This window comes from Archocentrus centrarchus, chromosome 7, assembly GCF_007364275.1.
Source record: "Archocentrus centrarchus isolate MPI-CPG fArcCen1 chromosome 7, fArcCen1, whole genome shotgun sequence".
In the NCBI taxonomy this organism is placed as follows: Eukaryota; Metazoa; Chordata; class Actinopteri; order Cichliformes; family Cichlidae; genus Archocentrus; species Archocentrus centrarchus.
In genome coordinates, this window is record NC_044352.1 from 27,698,300 (window position 1) to 27,719,143 (window position 20,844).

The 20,844-nt window shown below is 39.3% G+C and overlaps 1 protein-coding gene across 7 annotated transcripts in view; it reads left to right on the forward strand.

Annotated features, from left to right (window-relative positions):
• cfap74 (cilia and flagella associated protein 74) overlaps positions 1 to 20,844 on the forward strand; it is a 56,210-nt gene that overhangs the window by 25,900 nt on the left and 9,466 nt on the right. For all 7 annotated transcript variants that reach the window (XM_030734061.1, XM_030734060.1, XM_030734064.1 and 4 more), the window contains exons 19-28: positions 1,069 to 1,166; positions 2,749 to 2,871; positions 2,972 to 3,093; positions 8,615 to 8,743; positions 14,925 to 15,012; positions 17,809 to 17,982; positions 18,510 to 18,643; positions 18,821 to 19,088; positions 20,208 to 20,342; positions 20,540 to 20,673. In XM_030734061.1, coding sequence (XP_030589921.1) covers positions 1,069 to 1,166; positions 2,749 to 2,871; positions 2,972 to 3,093; positions 8,615 to 8,743; positions 14,925 to 15,012; positions 17,809 to 17,982; positions 18,510 to 18,643; positions 18,821 to 19,088; positions 20,208 to 20,342; positions 20,540 to 20,673 — 1,405 coding nt within the window. The remainder of the gene's footprint in view (positions 1 to 1,068; positions 1,167 to 2,748; positions 2,872 to 2,971; positions 3,094 to 8,614; positions 8,744 to 14,924; positions 15,013 to 17,808; positions 17,983 to 18,509; positions 18,644 to 18,820; positions 19,089 to 20,207; positions 20,343 to 20,539; positions 20,674 to 20,844) is intronic.

Here is a 20,844-nt window from a genome sequence, read left to right on the forward strand (position 1 = left end):
GAATTATGATATTCTTAAACTGCATAATTATATATATATATATATATATATATATATATATATATATATATATATATATGACTGTAATGACATTTGGTACATACATTCAAGTTCCCTTTTTTTATTTTTTATTTTTTGTTAAATACATTTATTTATTATACCACAGCTTTAGGCTAGTTTGTATTTGGTGTTTTTTTGTTTTGTTTTTGGCAAATATTAGCATACTAACATGCTAAACTAAGGAAATGTATGCTGTCATTAGCATGCTGTGCCTAAATACAGCATCACCGTGCAGACTAGTTGTATTTGATTATAATAAGTGGGAGACAGGGAGATGGTGTTACCCTGAAACAGTCTCTGAAATACAGAAAATGAGGCCTGACAACATCTCCCCATGGTAGATGATTTTTTTTTTCCTTGGCTCCTTGTAAGAATGAAAATAAAAGAACACACACACAAAGCGGAGGGTTCACCTTGCTCTTACAGCTGGTGGCAACAAGGCAGCTTCTCTTTCGTGTTCTCTCAGATCTGAAGTCTACATCACTACACTCAGCACTTCCTACTGCTGATGCTTTGATAAGCTTTTCAGTCTTTTGCCTCTGCTCTGCTGGCTTTGGAAATTCTGTGTTGAAGTGGCTCTGACTCTGTTTCTTTATTTTATCACTATTGTTGAGAAAGGCTCTCGGATGTTGGACCAATTTTGAGGCTGTTGATGTTCCTTTTTGAACTGAAGCTGACTGTAGTACATTTTCTGTGTCACAGATCAGTAAATTAGTGGTCAGATTGCAGATTGTGCCCAAGAGGAAAAAGTAGAGTTATAATTTGCAGGCTTAAATGTCAGGATTTGAATGATATTTCTAATATTTCCACATATACTGCTACAGCGAGTCCAAATTTTGGTTATTCTGCACTACTCTGCTCTTTCATCCTCCAACTACTGGTTCACCATTGTTTTGTAGTGTTGCATTATGTGGAATGATATCTATTCCAGCCCACTTGTAGTAACTACTCAACAGTAAAAATGACCTATGATCAGGTTTCTTGACTCTGTGTCTGTGTGTATGGCAGAGGGTCCAAAAGCTGTTCCTGAGGCTTGCCTTTCATCTGATGTGGACACTGAGATAGACCAGAGCCCCTCTGACACCAGTGACATAAGACTGGGAAGTGTAAGTATTAGGTTCTGTTTCAAAAACTTGCTTATTTCCTATGTTAATGTTACTGTTTTCAGAGTGATTAGTAATATAATGATGAAATCAATCTTTGATATGGTGAAAGTAAGCTGTAATTTATTAAATATCCAGAAAAAGTGTAAAATGTAAAATACATAGACTTCTGATAAGTAAGGTAGCTCAGACTTATTGCCTTAACTATTGGACCAACCTTGCATAGTCATCCCCCAAAGTCCCATTATGGTAGTAGTACTGTTTTGTACTGTTTTGAGTCATAGCAAAAGCTATGAAACTACTGGAAGCAAAAGCTATGAAACTATGTCACACCCCACAGTATAAATTGTTGAGTTAATGAACAACATTGAATATCTGATTATTTTTAGTAAGATAAGAATAAGGGTTGAGTCTTAGAGGGAGAAAGTGCAACATGACGTTCTAATGGTGATAGGCCCAATTAAGTTGAAATGTTGACTCTAGGGTGATGTTAGAGGTAGGGCTATGAGTCAGTCAAAAATGGTTCACCCTCTTAGGAGCATGAAACCTCTCCTCAAAGTCACGAATGGACTGCATCTGTATAGGTCAGGTACCCAAAATGATCTGCCCAGATTATGAAATATTTTGAGTGCAAAGTTGGCATTTTGTGTCTATTGTCTGTCGATAAAAGACTCGGCTTCTCTGTTTTGTTTTTTCAGCAATGATGCTGTGTGTGCCTTGTGGCCCATGTGAAATTCTAGAGTTTTTCAGGGTTCATTACATCTCTCTGGTGGGGGGCTAATGGTGCATCACCTCTCCCTCTGCTATTATTGCGACTGTGTGTATTGCATGAGCCTCTATGCCCTCAGCTCAGTCATTGTCATTTTGACTGATATTTTCACACTGTGTGGTTGAAGGCTGGTGTCTTAAATGGCAGATTATCCATCAAACTATCATCATGCCACAGTACTGAGGCACTTGCTGCATCAGTGGTTTATTCCTCCTTTTTGTTTATTATGCTCTCACTACCTTGACAGTTTGCCTTTCTCTGTATGCGTATGGGTATATGACTGCGTGCCTTTTAATGTTACATAACTGCACGACAGTTTTCATTTCCCCCTTCATGCTTAGGAATATTTTTGTTCCATCAAGTAAAGCTAAAATGTGTGCACCAAACAGCTCGATAAATTGTTATTTTGCATGCATCTTGTAGCTGTTTAGAATATTTCTTCGAGATATACAGTGCTTAACAAACTTATTAGAGCACCACCCAGTGTAAGGTTTATGCTACAGCTGCCCTAAATCAACAGTACTGATAATTACCAAAAACATTTTTATGTTTCTGTAATCAGTATGTGCAAGCTGTTTAGTCGAAGTTATATTTTTATTGCTAAATTATAATTATTGTTGTTATCCATGAATTTTCAAATTTACTGGTTTACAAAAAAATCTGTTTCAGTGGTTTAATGTTATGCTTGATTCATTTCTGACTTCTCAGAGAAGTCCAGTGTGCCGGCTCATATTTGGGTATAAAAATTTGCACTGTAGATCTTAAAAATATAACATTTAAACGTTTGCCTGTCCTGCTCGTTGCGTCCCTGTTCAGGTACAGGAGGGAGAGATCGGACCATTTGAAAGTGTCAAGCTGGAGATTTTATTCACTCCAAGCATTCCAGGAGAGACCAAACTGGACTTCCACATCAAATTCTCTGACAAAACCAGCAAACCAGTAAGAAACAACAAAAATTTAGTTTACAGAGCCATAGAGATTGATATGGCTCTCTTCACAGTATGAAATCCTGTATGTAACTGAGGACTGTTTCAAACAGATACCCATCCATGTGAGAGGTGTGGCAGTCAGCATCCCTGTATGGGTACTTCAGCCCAACATTGACCTAAAGATCTGCATGTTTGACCGCCTTTATCAAGACAGTATCATGGTCCAAAGCAGGTGGGTCCCAGAGCAGAGCTGGCTCTGAACAAAGTGTTTAAGTTGCTGCACTGTGATATTCGTTGGTGTTTATGAGTCCTGCTCAGCTGAATCTTAACCAGTGTTTTAAGTGTTACATGCAAGAGAGATACCTTAGGGGGCTGTGGTGAATATGGGTTTAATTACCATACCACATTACAATACAGTGTTGCAGTACTGTTTGCACAGTGCTGTTCTTTGTCTAATGAAGTAAACGATAAATGCCTACAGTATAGAAATGAACAATGTATGTATCAATTAGGATATGAATTATTTAATCTTTAAAGCCTGAAGCAGGTTCAGATGCAAAAAATATAAGCAAATAATACATTAACTGTATACCCCATCAGCTTATTTTCAAGGTTGTGCTAAACATTAAAAGATATTTTCACAGTCCACTGCCCCATAACTGAGGAAAACTAGCTTTGTGCTTTGTCCAGCTGTTTCACATTTAGGAGGAGTTCTTTACTTTGTTTCAAGAGGCTGCACATCAGACTTTGACACAAAAGTGACCATTTATTACATATTACTCAATACATATTACTGTGTTACAGAAAGAGATCGTGTTCAACAGTAAAGGACAGTATCGGAACAAAAAGTATATAAAGTCAAGTAAAGTATAGAAACCATTTATACATATATCCTTATCATTAGTTTCCAAGGTGATTTGCATCTGCAGTTAAATAGTATCTGTAACGTTAAAGGTCAATTCACAGTGCATTAGATCACAAATGTACCATTTTATATTAAATATCTTAGTTTCTTAATTATTTCCTCAAAATATTTTTAGTCTGTTTGTTTTGGTGTCTCTTGAGTTTGTGAGAATTAGTTTCATAACTGAATACATTTTAAAAACAGCAGATGAAAAATATGCTTTGTTCATTTGTTCATAAAAGTACAAAAAACATGTATGTGTCCGTTACATTCAGTGTTTATAGAAAACCTCGTGGTGCCATTAAATACGAGACATTTTCCAAATATAGACCCGGGCTGACTAAAACAGCCAGTGGGATTTATCTTTTTGGAGAGACTGCAGATGCACTAAAAGCACGTGAGAACATGCAAGCACATAGCTGTCTTTGAAAGAGCTGTGCAACAGTCAGTACGATGTGAACCAGTGCTGTTATCTGTCACACAGTATATCACTGTGAAAACTGCCTCATGCACAGGTGGTAGACGCGTGTTTCTAGGAAACTGAGGTACAGTACCCTAGTTTACAAAAAAAAAGTAGAATTTCAGTAAATCCATGAGCTTTAACACCCAATCTAATAAAGTGGTTATCACCCCAGTGTTTTATATACATGCAAAATTGGACCAGTGAGACAACCCCCACCCCCATATAGTAGCTTAATGATTGCCTATATTATTAGAGAATTATTTTAACTAGAGGAGTGAAATACATCTTAAAGTTTAAACTTTTTTAAGAGGCTGTACAAAACAATCAGCCCAGTGACTCCAGAAATGTGTGGTACATGTCAGATTTCCATTTTATTTGTTGCTATGCTCGGAAACATCCTTGAAATAGAGTTTGGAAAGTGGCATGGACTGCTGATGTAGCATGCTGGCTTATCTGCTGAATGCAATACTAAAACTCCCTCACATACTCGGTCTCTGCCAAAACAGACATTTTCACAGAAAAACGGCTCAAGGAAATCCCTTAAAATTGACAGGGCCCGCTTACTTTTCAGTCCAACATAAAACTCCCCGCCCAACTATACTTACAGCCAAGCAGCGTATTGAGACATTTAACAATTCAACGTGTGGATAAAATATAATCGCGATGCATTAACGAATAACTGTACCTAAACAAAGGTTGGCACCACCACAGTCCTCTTTGACTTGATACTGTAGCACAGAGCAGAAGTAAATCCTCTTTGATTATGGATGTGATACATTATGATGCACACATGAGGTTAAGAATACACCAGGGGCAGTAACATTTGCAGCAGTGAGGGCCATCACCTAGCCAGTCATTGTGTCACATCATGTGGGGGAGGTAGTGCATGTGTGGGGGTAGGGGATTTGTGACAACTGCCATCTGGTGCGCTGGCACACCAGCACATGTGACAACGTGACGATGACAGTGTCAGTGTGAGCCGCAGCTTTTAAAGTTTAAAAAAAAAAAAAAAAAAAAAAAAAGCGCTAATGCTTGCACCAGCAAACCGTGCAATATGTCACTCTGCCTCCAAGACAGTAATTTGAACACAAAATAGCTTGGCAGGCTTTGGAGGAAAACAATAGGAGAGCTGCTGCTTTCATCATAGAATTTGTCACTTTTTTCTTTAAGTGGATAGTAAATATCCCACAAGTCCTCCTGAGTTTGTGACAGATTTTTTTTTTTTTAAGAGAAAAGCACAAAGCATAATTGAATATGTCCATCTTGTCCGTGCGCTAGTGATTTGAATATCACTCCTACTAATTGAAAGTATTTTTTTAGGAAGCTTTAAAATGTGCAGTGTTTGACTTTGGCTTGTGAGCCCAGTGATTAGAATATTCTGAACACAGTTGGCAGCGTTTTTCTTGTTTTTTTTGTTTTTTTTTTAATATTTCAAACACTCAGCCTGGACTTTCAAATACTCCTTTCCTGGCACCTGCTGGGGAGTTGAACATTCCTGCTCAAACCCAGCCACAAAGAAGCACAATCACCCAGCTTCTTTCTTTCACAAAGCTTTCTGTCCTTGATTTCTCTCTGTTTTCTGTATTTCTAATGCACCAACTGTACTTTAGCTTAGTGCAGCCTGAGACCTGTTTAGTTTGGCCTGAGGAATGTGTGTGGTGTTGATAAAGTTTACTCTTCTTCTTTACTTTACTTCTTCCTTACTAAAATAGCAACATACAGTAGATGCTAATGAAAAATCTGTTCTCCGGGCTGGTTATTTTGATATATATTATGTGGTATAAAAGCAGACAGTGCTGCATTATGGGGACAGTTGCCTAGAGCGCTTGCCATGAAGGCTTGGTATCCCATGGGGCTTTGGAGTACATGTGGAGTATACAAGCACAGCCACCTGTCCCTTTTAAGAAAAGGCAGAGCCTCTGCTGCAGCCGTGGGCACTCAGAGTCCAGGCATTTAGTTATTCAGCACTGTATGTAGACTCAGCATGAGCAACCTCTCTGCAACATGACCTGATATTATTCCCACTAAACTGTGATGATTATAATGAGTAACATTATTATGTGGCTCTAAGAAAAGTTAAACTTTTTAGGACTATTTCTGCAGAGCCTCCAAAGCATCACAGTGGGGTAATTTTTTCTAAACTAATTTTGCAGGCCCCTCGAAATACCTTTCAAACCCTGCTGGGACTTCGGTGTATTACAAAGGCGGTAAAAAGTTATTTTTATGCTGCCTTTAGTTGATACATTGTTCTTGATGGAGACACGAGCTCCTAGAGAAGCCCTTTTTTTGCTGGATTTATTTATTTAAAGTTTTTAGCGCTCAGAAGTAGCAATGTGCATTAAATACTGTGACAGAAAGTAGTTTGGTAGATGTGTATGAAACAAGTTACTAGCTAGTTGAACATATTGTATCCCGTAACTGCCTCAAACTAGCCCAGGAAGGCATCCAACTGCAAGTGGTTCCAACGGCCTTTATTAAATATCCAAAATATAAAGAATGCATTAAACAAGCAGCACATGTGTGAGAGCACCTGCATAAACTCAACCAAACCCAGAGGGAAAAACCATGTCTGTAGTCAGTCACACAGTTTTCAAGTTGTCTAATCTGTAGCTACAACAGCCTTCACTCTTCTGATGTTGTTTGATGGCGTGGTGGTTAGGTCTCTGAGTCAAGAGCCTTCACACAATCTTTGAAATCCATTTTGTTATCAATTGATGCACATATTATTTCAAATTACCTGAGGATGCTCATATGCATGCATAAATGTTTTAAGGATTTACTTTAAGCCAAATAGTGTGCAAACCTTTATTCCATTTTTTGCAACATATTTAAAATGCAGTTGTCTGAAATATCAACACGTTCTGTATCACGAATATTTCTGTCGACTGAAACTAAGTGACGGGACTTATACTGTAAAAACAGCCACAGGCAGAAAGTGTGTGGATATGTGGGTGCATCCTTTTGGCTTATAGTGTATCGTTACATGACGTCTGTCTTGGTGATTTGTATTAGAATTTTTTAGAATTAATCTTTTCCTGATTTACATTTATGTTAATCTAAAGGAAGCAAACAGTGTAAATTGCTCGAAACTCATGAAGCACTGATTCAAAAATGAACTGGTCAGTGGCTGCCAGTAAAACAAAGACGGGTTGAGTTAAATGCCCATGTTAATTAAAATGCCTAATTACCCTAAATGGTTATGTATCCATGAATATTCCTTTGCCAGTAATTTGAAGGTTGTCATTTAGCTGGCATAAAGATAGCGGTTTAATTTCCCCCAAGTGTCCCTGAGAGTCCTTGCCTCGGGGAAACAACCATCTGGCTGACCTCCCTGTTCAAAGTGGGTCAGTTCTTTTGAGAGGAGAATCAAATAATGAAGGGTCCCTCAGTCTATTTGGCCACAGCTAGCTAAAGGCTCACCTTTGTATCTTTGAAGATGAAAGCAGCCACAACAAAATGTTATGTATACGCATGTCACCTCCAGCAAACTGTGTTTTCAGCTTGTCTGTACTGTCATTGTTTTGCGAAGGTGTGGGCCGTAGTTGGATGTGTTGGAGAAATTCCCAAGGTGACGAGCCATTTATATCACAAGCCTCAGCTATAACTGAGGCTTGTAGCCACGGGCACAACCATCTGTTGAAGCTCCTGGAAATTAGGTCACTTAAATTATACTGACTTAGGGTACATCACTCCGTACAAGGCATTTTTGTAGGTGTCACTCAGACAAAAGTCTTTCATCTGTCCCCACTGAGTCTTCGAAGGATGGTTTAAACAGGTTTTGATGATTCTTTTGTTTTTTTTTTACACCTGAGAGAGCTAAAAGGGGAATAATTTGGGGTAAGATAGGTCTGAGGAATCCAAAACTGTAAGCTATGAAATTGCCCGTGCAGGTAACAAATTATACAATAAAGTCTTAGTCTGATCAGCCCAGCCTAGTATTTAACTAATTCCTCTGGCACCAAATCATATCTTAACCCATTCAGTCACCGCATACACTATTGTGTACACACAGTTATATGTTGTACTGTAATATTCATTTTCTGATATTTCCTACCTAAAAAGATTATGTAGTATTATGATACATTTTTTCCTCCAAAATTCCTGCACCTCGACCGAAGGGGAAATGATAGCTCAGTGCAGTGCACATGCTAAACTCAAGAAGACCCAACAATTCCCCTTTGAGCAACCACTTGACATGACTTCTGGATATTAATTTTATCTCTTTACAAGCTTATTGGTGCGGCCCTCCACAACAGTACCAGTTTGTCATGTGGCTCCTTGGGAAAATTAAGGACCCATCCCTGAATAGTTCCCATCTGAGAAAATAAAGTCCTATATGTTGTTGTTGCCTGTGTTTTACTATTTGTTTTTTTTTCTGCATGACAGAGCCAGCACAGCCTTGAAACTGACCTTTGAGGTATGTCTGGAAATGAGGAAGCACATGGAGATCCTACCCAAGACCGGCTTCATCCAGGCTCAATCGAGCTTTAGTGCCCAACTGAAGTTCATCCCGAGGTAAGGAAGGACACGCAGAGGATGCAATGATAATGGAATCACTGGAGCAGTGATAATCTTATTTTAGACTAACCTTGTTAATATTCTATCAACTTTCTATGAAAGTGCAAATTGTTTCACCTCAAAGGAGACTTGTAATATATTTTGAGCCTGGCTTACTGCTTTGTGACATCCCAGAATCTGCTTCTTTTAAAAGGAAAAAACTGTTTTTCTGTAGAAAAACTGCTATAAATTATGTATACTGTATACTTAATATCTTGAAGCAATAGATGATAGTAATAAAGAATAAATCAATACACTCTTATGCCAGAATAGTTCAGGTTCATTTTAAACTGTATCTAAGCTTCTTTTAAGAGCTTTGGCTGCTCAGTAACATTATTGATTAAAACCTTTTTGCTCAACTTGATATAATCTGGAAACACTGCAAGGTTTTCACCAGAATATTGCAAGCTTCAGCTGACCTCTACCAGGCTGTTTTTCATTCAAAAGCTACAAATGTTAGCTTAGCTAACGTATGATATTAGCCTGCTGTTGGTGTTACCTGTTTTGCACACATAAAAACAGCTCAAAAGAAATATAAAGAAATTCTTGAAAAGTAAAATGAACTTGACAAATCTTGTGATTTGATACTGTTTTCCCTGTTTAGCTGATATTCTTCCACTTATCCCCACTGATTAGGGATTATAGTAGGCTAGATCATTTGCTGTCTTGCTGTTTTAGGCTGTAAAGTGGGAAATAAACTACCCACTTTCTCCCAGTTTTATCAAACACTATCTGTATACCTAGGCCAACAAAGCTTTTAATGTTCCATGTTTGCTTCATAATTAGTGCTATAGCGGATTGATTTCCACAGTATTAATTAAGTGTAACACTAAACCAGCCCACCATACCAGCCCCCACTTGCCAGTTTAAGCCGCCTGGGTTAACGACTTTTGTGGCGGAAACCCTGAGCAAAAGTAAAAAAGCCGTCGGACACGGCAAGAAGCACAAGCAGTCACTGGATCAGATCTTAGCTTACTTTCATCTATAAAAGACAAATGTTGCACTACTGGGTACATAAATCTGTTGCGAAAATGGTTACTAGTTTACTACAACGCTTCTGTGACACGTTCCCTTTTCCAAAGCAAGCAAGCAGTGGAGTCTTACAGAGTTACAAACGGCAACAATCTATAGCCTGTCAATAGCCAGCAGGTATAAAAGAGCTGCTTCAACACACCTGCCCTCTGAGCACAGGGGCATGAAGGCTTCTGATAATGGTTTCTAATGACTTTGAAGGACGGTGTAATTATTTCAACAACAATACAGCTTCTATATTTAGATGGAGAAGCAGGAGTCGCACTGTGGTTTGAATGCCAGGAGAGCGGACAAGGGACCCCCCCAGGGCAAAATATGAGAGGTGTTCAGTATGTAAAAACTCAGTGTGGGTGTCAGTATTCTTCTGCCCACCCTCCCCTTTTTCCTTTCAGAGTTCAGCAGCCTTGAGTTATTGATAGCTGAGAATATATTTGTGGATATGAAAAAAAAAAAAATAACAGGAGGACATTTTCTTTGCAAATGACAAAGGTTAAGGGCATGCATTGGTCATCCTACAGTAGGGTGACAGTAGAGGAAAGTGGGAAAATGTCAGTAATCTGGCTTAGTGAATCAGCAGAGGTTTTTAATGCGAGGATTAGAGTACAGCTTTACTCGTGCTGCTGCTGAGATGGTGCATCCTTCATGAGCACTAACACAACTACAGCTTCACCCCCTCCCTACTCCCTCTGTATCACACTTTTTCTCTCTGTCTCTCTCTTTTGCTTCTGTGGTGTCTTCTCCCACTCGCTCACACATACTTCTCTTTTTCTTGGCCTATCACCTCTGTGCTTAATTATACTTCTTTCTCTTTGGGTTTCTCTCTCTCTCTGTCTGTTTCTCTGCTCTTTCACTTCTCCAACTCTAACTCTACATTTATTCTGCCTCTTTTTGTTATTATCAAGCTCCTCTCATTCCTAAATGCATTCTCGATTCACCATCGCTTATATGATGGCCCTGATTCTGGTTATATAACCCAAGACACCAGACGCAATTCCCTGTGCTCACAGTGGCAATACTGTTGTTCTCATAGTGGTAAATCTTGTTTATTTGTAGGGTTGGCCATCAATTCTAAGAATATTAAACTCACCATGTTAATTGCTGAGATACGAAAACAGAATAATGTCACTAAATATGTCTGGCACTAGCCTGATTTGCTGTTTCACTTCATTTTTCAGTGTAACATTGTGTTCAGATAGATAGACAGATAGATTGCTTAGTTGCTGATAGGATGACAGGCTAACTAATGATAACTTTTTTGGTTTTGGTTAGCATCCCTCAAATCAAAGACAATCTCATTTTGGCTGCCTACTTTGTTTTGATTAGGAAGTCATATCAGGAGAAATTAAAAATCACTTTTATCGTGCAGAGGATGGTGCATTTCTTTGTCATGACTGGAAATCTTCAGCCATATTTGTGCTTCGTTTTAAACTGGGAAAATGCCAAATCCAAGTGTAAACGACTACAATGACACATCACCAAGAAGTCTTAAAAGGCGCCAAATTACTTAAACTAAAAATAAGGCTTAACTGGTTTTTCATTTCTTAAATTCTTAAGTCTTTAAAAAAAAAAAGAATATGTCATTATAGGAGTCTTTTTTTGTTTTGCTTTGTGTCACAAAAGACAATCTCAGCAGTTTATTAATTCTTAGCTCTTACCAAACAAATCTGGAGCTTGACCAGTGACAGATGGAAGAAAGGCTGGGCACGGGGCCCTTTGAACTTTCACTGGAAGTGACGTAGACAGATTGAACACAAATAGTCGGTTGGACACCTTGGAAACACATGATAGACACAGACGTAAACAGTGATGTGCCTCAGCTCCTACCTGCGATCCAACTGCACAAGATACATTTTAAAACTGAGTGTTAAGGGTTCTGTACATATCATGAAAACCGCAGTGAGTTTTGTTAAACAATAAACTGGGTTTTTAAAAGATTATCAGGGATTCGTGTTTCACAAAAACAATCTGGGTCCGTAGGTGAGTATGGTCTCAAAAGGTGGCTCAAGCTTTAAAAATAAGACTTGAAGTCTCCTTTAAGATACCCTAAGGCCCCAAACAGTGTCCTCCACCCACAGCAGAAGCCCACATCATAATTCTGACTGGGATTGGAAAACAAGTATGTTTCCAGCATGTCATCAAGCTGTGTCCCTGTATGTGTCATCTCTGTCATGGTTGGATCTTGCCGCCCAATCTGTTGATTTTTGGTAGGTTTGTTTTTGTGTTTTGCAGTGGCGGTGTGTCATTTAAAACGGCACTGCCAATTCTTCCAGCCAGGGACCATCATTGGATTTCCAAATCCTCATTAGAAGCACTGCTTTCACTCACTGTCTCATCCACGCACACACTCATACACTGTTAAATCTGGATTCACAAATGACTCATAGCTTTCATTCTTTATACAGGTGTTTGCTTCTTGTCTCCCCTCCTCAGGCTTTTGGGAGAGGGTGAGCACATTCTTGCTTCCTGCTCTGAGGGATTGTGCTTAGCCTGCCCACATCATTCAGTATCTCTACTTGCTTCAGCCCTCGCTGCCTGTCTTCCTCCACCTTTATTTGTCACATCAATCCCACTCACTCTTTTCCTTCACATTGTTTCATGCACAACATAATCCCCACTGTACAATAGTAAAGCTAATGGATCGCATGTTTGTGATCGCGCGCGACGAAGAGCAGGGCTGCTCATTTGAATTCAGATGGATGCTGACAGAATCGGAATGGATTGCCGTTTTTGTTTCGTGACATTTATTCTGCCCGATATTCAGTACATGTTGGCTAATTTCTGTTTGGGAGAGGATTATTTTTGTTTGTGTACTGCCAACACAAAAGCTACGATTGCAGTTGCATTGAATTTGCTATTCTTGTTGGAGTTTTCCTGTCATTTACATATTGTATTACATTGTAACATTTACTGTGTTTGTCTTAGATCGAAACCTTACACATCACATCGGCCTGAAAACAAAGTGCTGAATTTAGCATATAAGCTGCATTACTGTACCTAGCCACGTGAGCTAGCTCAGCTGGTCCTAAATTTCGGCTTCTGAACGCCTTCCCACGGAATAGGAAAGCACATTTTAGTTTCTGCCTGTAGAGAATTTCAATCTAACACATGAAAATTTGTTTCCCTATTTTTGCTGATGACGGGATCATTTGAATAGGACTGCTCGAATGAGTGGTTTTCGGTGTAATCTCTGAAGAGCAGGCAATGGGTCCAACCCTGGCAGTTCCAGCTGATAAAAGGGAGATTACAAGGATGAATTACTACAGATTACACTGAATAGCTCTGCCAGCACTTTAACTGCTAGTGCATGACTTTCGTCAGAAACTTTCACGCTGCAATGAGTTTCAAGATAACAAAACAAACAAAATAACCTACTTAATTTACTTAATTTTTAATCATTATTATTTTACTTCCTGGTCATTTACTGTTATTTTTGTCTGGACATTTTTGCAGAGTGAAAAATCCTTAAGCCTCTTAATCTGTTTTGTAATCCCTTTCATAATCACTTTTTTAATGGTGAAGAGAAATCTAAATAGGAATGCATGCTGAAGATTAATGTATATAATGTATATATTTTATATGTGAATACATTATTTTTGCTCACAGTAGGTGAAAGGAAGCACTGTGCTGAAATCTAAAGCTCCTAAAGTCCCCTGAAAAACACAGCCTTCAGGTTTTTTCCTCCTCACTGTTTTTGTGATTGTAGCTGGTCATTACAAATACCACATCCTGCATCGTCCGGGTTATTTCAGTAGTTCAAGTTGAAATACTTTAGTTATATGCATTGCAGCCCTGTAGTTAGAACAACCATTTGAGTTTTACTGCATCTACTAATCTCTGAAGTACCATAAAGACTATAGAGGAGAATTACTTTTGGACTGTGGATAATCTGGCTGCAGAGAGGAAGAGTACACAAGTAAATCTGTTGAGGACACTGACAAATCTGAAAGCCTATCCATCGACAAAATTCTCCCGAGCATATGGGCCTGGCGACGCCCCACCAGGCTTTTCCACTCTGCCCTGCCAAGCTAATTCAAGAGTGACTCTCCAGCAGCGATTCTATTAGCAGGCAGAACAAGAGTGCTTCCTTAAATACTCCCTCTGCGCTCATTGGTCAACCTATGCAGGGGGGGAAGAAATTACTTTGTAATTGCAGAGATTTCATTTTGATCATTTTGATGGGTGAGGAGGTGACCTTTGTGGTTTTGAGTCACGAACGGGGTCGTCGTAGAACAGCGTGTTTACAGCAGTTTTGTGCAGCCGTGAGGTTTGGGAAATATGAAATACAAACCTGTCCTCGAACCTGAAACCGACTGATTTGCTGGAGGCGAGACTTGGTTGTAGCACTTCGAAAAGACACACTGGCATCTGGAGAGCCTTAAAGCCAGTGACATTTACAGCATTAGCTCTCAAGCCTTCAACCAGCATTAAGAGTGTAAAGAGGAAAAGACAGAGGGAGGCAGTTGAAAGGAGAGAAAGGAAGGGAAAGCGAGGAATAGCAGAGAAGAAAAATGAAGGATGTTAGGAGAGAGAACGCGAGAGGAGGTGGTGGGTGGATCTAAGGCACAAACAGCCTTTGACATTTGACCAATTTTTTTACATACTAATAAATTCTGCATGCATGCATATATGCAGTTTTTACTGGTGTGAGCACGAGAGCAGCTCTTGACACTGAGCGATATTGAGGGACTGGAGTTTTACATAAGCCTGTGCATGACTACTGGTCCTCTTTGAATCATACTTACGTCTCCTATCACCATGGCTACAACCTACAGTAGTGTGGAGGCGCGCTCTGCATCTCTCTCCTGCTTTTCCCAGGCGAGCCGATCCTACAGTCGTGGGTTAAAGTAAAGTAATGGGTCTTCAGGGTCTGAATCTTTATCTTTCTTTGAAAAGCCTGACAGTGGCTTGTGGCTTTGGACAGGTGGCGTTTTTCATACTGAACGAAACAAAACAAAACCCATTAAAATCACAAAATCACTGTTGCAATTACAGGTTTGTTTTCAACCGCTAGTTGGTGTCTTTGCTGCTCATGAACATGAGGATGAAGCTGTTTTTATGACAAAGGGCTGCTTTCTCACACTTTGCCTTCCTTTCTGCCTTCTCACAGACGTTCCCTATCCAAAGATGCAAAGAAGCTTTTTGACAGTGACACAGGAGTCCTGGAGGTTCCAATGACAGTGCAAGTAGCAGGCCAGGTTTGTATCATGTTATACACTGTACACATGTATACTGCAGATAAACTGCTTGTGATCCTGAAAACAGTGGACTTAATGTGCAGTGCAGTGCTTGTGTCCTACTTTGTCCTAAACAGAAGCGCAGCTAGTGAAGGTTGTAACCTATTTTGCTTGTAACAAGCTAAAATTATCTCCCACCCCCAAGGCCCAGTTATTCCATGGACGCTAATAAGCCAAGCATAAAGGTTATCCCATATAGTTTCCCTGAAATTTGTCTGCAGTAGCACAGAACAGAAAAGCAAGATTCACATGTATTTATCCCCTTCGTTTATCATGGAATACTTGTTATGTGCAAAAATTGGTGGATTTATTTACTGGCGTAGTTATTTTAATAGATATTTTACCTTATAACCTCTTGCTTAATATCAGAAGCAGTTATTATGTTCCCTGGAGTCTTCACATACATATAGAACAGTACACAGGTTGATGTGGGGCCGTGAGGGAAGTACTCTGATGCTTTAGCACTGATGCTTGAAGTTCTGCTGTGGCACCATCTTTAAATATTTCAGTGTTGTTTCTGGGAAATACTGTTGGTTTGGCACATGAGTCTATATACTATGACATTCATGAGCCACAGTGACGCTTGCTACAGAGAAGATGCCAGCAAGAGACGCCAATCAAATTCTTTCACTTGCTTTTTGTAACTTAATGTGGTGCCTCATCATATTTGCTTTGTGTTATTTATAAGACCTTTATGCTTGGTGCAAGGTTGTTTCTTATCAGAATGCACCTCTGGAGGTGTAGTTAACGTTGTTACTCTATGTAAAAGATAAATAAGTGAGTTCCATTTACTGTTACTCTGTTCCATTTTCTCAGGCGCCGGTGACGTTGATTTCAAAATTGCTAGTCAGGTTTTCCTGTAACTGGGATTTGACTGGGTCTTTTGTCAGCTTTCTGGGATAAAGGTTCATCAAGGTTTCTGAAACTGAGAAAAGTAATGAACTGGTTACTTTATTTTTACAGCAAAGATTCCAGTTGTGCTGCTGTCAATTATGACTCAAATTATCCTCGTACAAAAATCATGGTCAGTTACTTTTTTATTTTTCATGTTTTGATAAAATGATGATGGAACCACTGAAATCTGGTATATTATACAGGATCTCATTGCTTTTGCATATCGTACTACAACATTATTACATAGATTTAGCATTATATATTGACATTAGTGCAGCAAACATTTCCAAAGATATAAGTGGAAATCCAGTGCCATTCCTCTCAGGAGGCTCAAATCTAAATATTCTAATCTCATGTTCCAACGTGCATGTTGAAATACGTCAGTATGAAAGTCCCTGGAAAATATACTACAGCTGAATTCCTTCAACTTATCAGATTCCATGTTTATTAAAAAACACAGAGCAGCTGCTTAGACATTCGTGCTGTGCTTTTGCCAGTCCTTTTTTTTTCCAGTAAATCTAAATCTGGACAGTCTTCTTGCCAAATTGTCACCTTCCTCTGCCTCCCCAGCCAGCTACTATTCACTGACTTTACCAGGATATGGAAAGGAGAGGGCTGGGGGATGGGGCGTGGAAGGGGTTTAGCTCTGACCAGGAGCCAAAGACTGGGCCAGGATGTTCCTGTGATGCACCAAAGCTGTCCAGCTCCTGGGCCCTGAGCTCTTGGCATTATGCCATAAAAACACACACATTCACACATACACCAATTGGTCACGAGACATCACAGCAGCCTGGAAATCAATGGTGCAACAAACAAGGTCTTCTGCTTTGCACTGCTGGGAAAAAGAAAAATGATACAAAATTTAACAAAATTGTCTGCTATTCAGCGTTAACATCAAATGAAGCTTAAAAGTGGTGAGAAGATAAGGCCGATGATAATGTCTTTATGTACAAACCATATGTGCTCCAAAGCTTTCTGCATCAAAGAGCTCCAAACTCGTACATGTTGATTTGTTAACATGAACATGATACCAAATTTTATTTTGAGTAAATCTCAAATACATCCTGCCTCCATGAATACTCACTTGAGCATGAAATGTGTATTAATCCTCTGCTTAAAATAGTCTCTAACAAATGTTCCGTTTTACTCCTGCTTGAGAAATATTTGCTGTAAGTGCTGCAGTGCACAGCTGTTTAATGAAAACACATTATTTAAGTGCACAGCTTGCCTTCAGGAGGATCCTTGGGCCAGAGCAATAAAGGCAGGACTGGACCTTAAAAAGTACAGAGTAGGACTAACTTATTGTAAAAAAAAAATGTGCTTGAGTTGGTGCTTTGTAAAGCTGACTCTGAGCCAGAGCCCTGTTTTGGATTGCACATACACACACACACACACACACACACACACACACACACACACACACACATTTTCATCACTGCTCAGTGCTGAAAGATGACTGCGTGCATAAACATTGCTCCATTTCAGCTATGACTAAAGTTAAACATGAATTTGATTCTTTAGCTGTTTCGACTGCATCTGTTAAATCCCAGACTGGAGAAATATTTTAAATAAAAGAAACATCAGTCTGCAATATGCACACGTTCTCCTCCTTTTTTCTTCACTCAGAATATGAAAATGTATAATTAAGATTTAAAAAGTGATACCAGAACAATTTTCAGGACAGCCGGTGGAGGTGTATTATATAAGCCAAACCTTTTCTGGGGCAGGTTAGCGTTATCATGATAAAGTGGAATTAAAAGAAAGTTGTACTTTAAAACAAGAAAGTATGCATGTAAGATGTTTGACTGTTGGAAAAAAAAAAAAATAGCCAAAGGTGTGTAAAGATGCTTCATGTTTGTGCAGGTGCAGCCTGCCCATTTCACAGTCCACGCCATTGTGACCTCCTCAGACCTGCAGTTTGACCAAAGTGAGGTGGACTTCGGCTACTGTTCCATTTACCAGTCAGTCAAGAGCAGCATTCGCCTTACCAATCTGTCCCTCCTCCCCCAGGACTTTGGTTTCCTGGGCGTGCCTGAGGTACCTGCACGAATGATGTGAAAACCTTGCCCTCTGTTAAATGTTGATCTGTTCGTGAAGTAGAGTTGCATGGATCCAGATAAAAGCAGGGGCTAAACTGTAATCTTAGTTTTATGGGAGAATCATATTTAATCAACGTCCCATTTTCACTGTTTGTTCCACTCTTTTTTCACAGGGTTCCTCACATTATTGAAATGATTTCAATTTGCATTAACACTAACTGTATACAGCTCTTACACTGTAAAGAGAGGGAACACTAAACAGAGAGGCTGTTATCCTGCATTGTTTCCTCATAATCCCCCGTGCTTAAATAGACTGTGTGCATCCTGTGTTTGGATGGGCAGATTTTACCACCTCCAATAAAAGCTACTACAAACAGAGAGATAATTACTTCATGTAAATACATTAAATGGTTACAACAATCAGAATCTAAATTCGATTTTATGAATATATCCTGAGTTATAACTTTAAGTTAGAAATTTGAGTATTTTGAATTTACTGAATGTTTGTCTTTTCTCCTTATCAAGTTTATTGAGGTTCAGCCCAATGATGGATTTGGTACGCTGCTCCCACAAGAATCCCTTCAGATTGATCTGATTTTCAGTGCCAAAATTGCCAAAGAGTACAATTTTCAGCTCAGCTGCAAGTCTGGGATTAACAGGTTAGTTTCCTTCACTGTGTATAAATAAAGGACTTCTACTCTTTATGGATCTCTTTGATAGGACATCAGTTTGAATGCGGGGCTCTGTTTAAATCATTACTGACTGTTGTTATCCTGCTTATTTATCCAAATCCAATATTCACTGATCCATAACAAAACTATTCATTTTGTCATCAGAGATTTTCTGCTGTCTTGCCGAGCAGTGGGTATCCATCCACCGCTAGCGCTCTCCCATTTTCTGGTTCAGTTTGGAGCCACAGCAGTAGGTGACCAGTCCACTGCCATACTGTTCCTGAGCAACCATCAAACAGACCGTGACCAGAATAGACAACCAGTCTCTCCGGGGGTCAAGGCTCCTGTAATGCCCCGTTTGTTCTCCTTCGCCCTGCCAGAGGACTCGGACATCAGCATCACTCCGTCTGCAGGACGCCTTCTTCCTGGAGAGGTGCGGCATGACACATCTTAAGTTTACGCTTTTATACAAGGCAGATTACTAGTCTGAAGCAGAAGTGAGTCTTTGTTATACCTCTGCTTACTAATTTATTCTAGAGTTTGGTGAAAATAATGAAGAATATCCATTTGGGAATTCTGGAAAAATCTACAGTGTGTGCCATCCGTTTAAGTTTTTTTTTTTTTTTTTTCTGACCACTGTATTACAAAACAAAAAAACTTCATTCATTTAGATTGCTCTTTTGTTGTTTTTTGGTGTTTTTATATTTTGCACACAACTAAAAGTTCACGCTAGCTGCAAAAACAACATTAATCTCCTTCTGAATCCATTTATAAACCTAATTAAAATAGTTTGAAGCAACATAATGAGTGCAACCTTTATTCTGTTTCTGTAATGGAACAAAACGTAAGAGAAGGAGGTCAGTGTTTACTTATTAGGATAGTTTGTAACCAAGATGTAGTAATCAGAGAGCTACGGGATCTCAGAGGAAAGTCTGTCAGCCTCGAAAAAGATATCTAAAATTACAGGGAGACAAACAGCCATCACAGCTGCCGTTGGCTCACAGCAGATGCCTTTTTTTAAGTGTAATGATGCTCTCTACTGGAAACCTGATGGTAGTGAACAAGCACTTTATAATTTGCAGTATATATACACACACAGAAATCACTGAAAAATAGCTTCTATTGGTTGTGACAGTCTAATTTTAAGGCTTATTTTAAGTCTTATTTTTCAGATGACCACTTTCCTCCAGACCCAGTCTTTACTTTTTATTTAGCTTTTTATTTTCCAAGCAAGATATTAAGAATAACATATTTACAGTGACAGCCTAACAAGTGAAGACACAGTGATCCAGGGTAATAAATCCAGTAAATAGTTTGAAATAGGAAAATAGCAGGATTGTCATCCTGAGTCCATTTTAATTTGTTTCAAACCAGCAATCCCAAAACACGACACTGCTGAAAGCTGATTTAAACCTTAATATGAAGCGGAGATTTTAAGTTAAAAAATATGGCGTAAGAACACTGGAATGTGAAAGAAACACACAGAAACATCCTGTGCTGTCCTCGAAATCTGAGCAACTTCAGACATGTTATCGTCTCTCCTCTACCCCAGAGATGTCTTGTCCAGGTGACGTTCAAACCCAGACTCTTGGACCAGGAGATCAAAGAAGAGGCGCTGCGTCGTCTTCATCGAGCCAAGTTGCTCTGTGAGAGAGAACTGGAGGGAAACAGACTCGCTGAACAGGAGGTACAGCTTCACGCCCACCTCCCCTCTCCAGTCACCTTCCACTAATGCCAGGATTTTTAAATGTGAACACATCTTAGGTAGCTTAATGTTTTTTAGTTTTACTTTCATAATCATGTAAAACATTTTTACAAAATGTAGTCCCATCATTTGTCTTACCTTTGTATAAACCCATCAGTCATGTTCATGTGCACTGTAAGGCAAAAAAGGAGATCCCACTGGAGTCCAGTAAGGGGAAAAAGGCATCTGTGAATCCGAAACACAGCAAAGTGTCCGACGAACCAAAGACAGAAACAGAAACTGAATCACCGGATCCTGTCGACTTTGTACCAGGGTAGGTTTCCTCTCTGCAGATATTATTTACTTAATCTTATCAAATACATCCAGTTTGCTGGACTGCAAATAGAGAAGGATTTTTGTTCTAAAAATGCCCCTCACTTCATCCACGAAAGCCTCTTTGTGTAGAAAATTTGGCTAAATCCCATAAATAACTTCCTTAGATCCA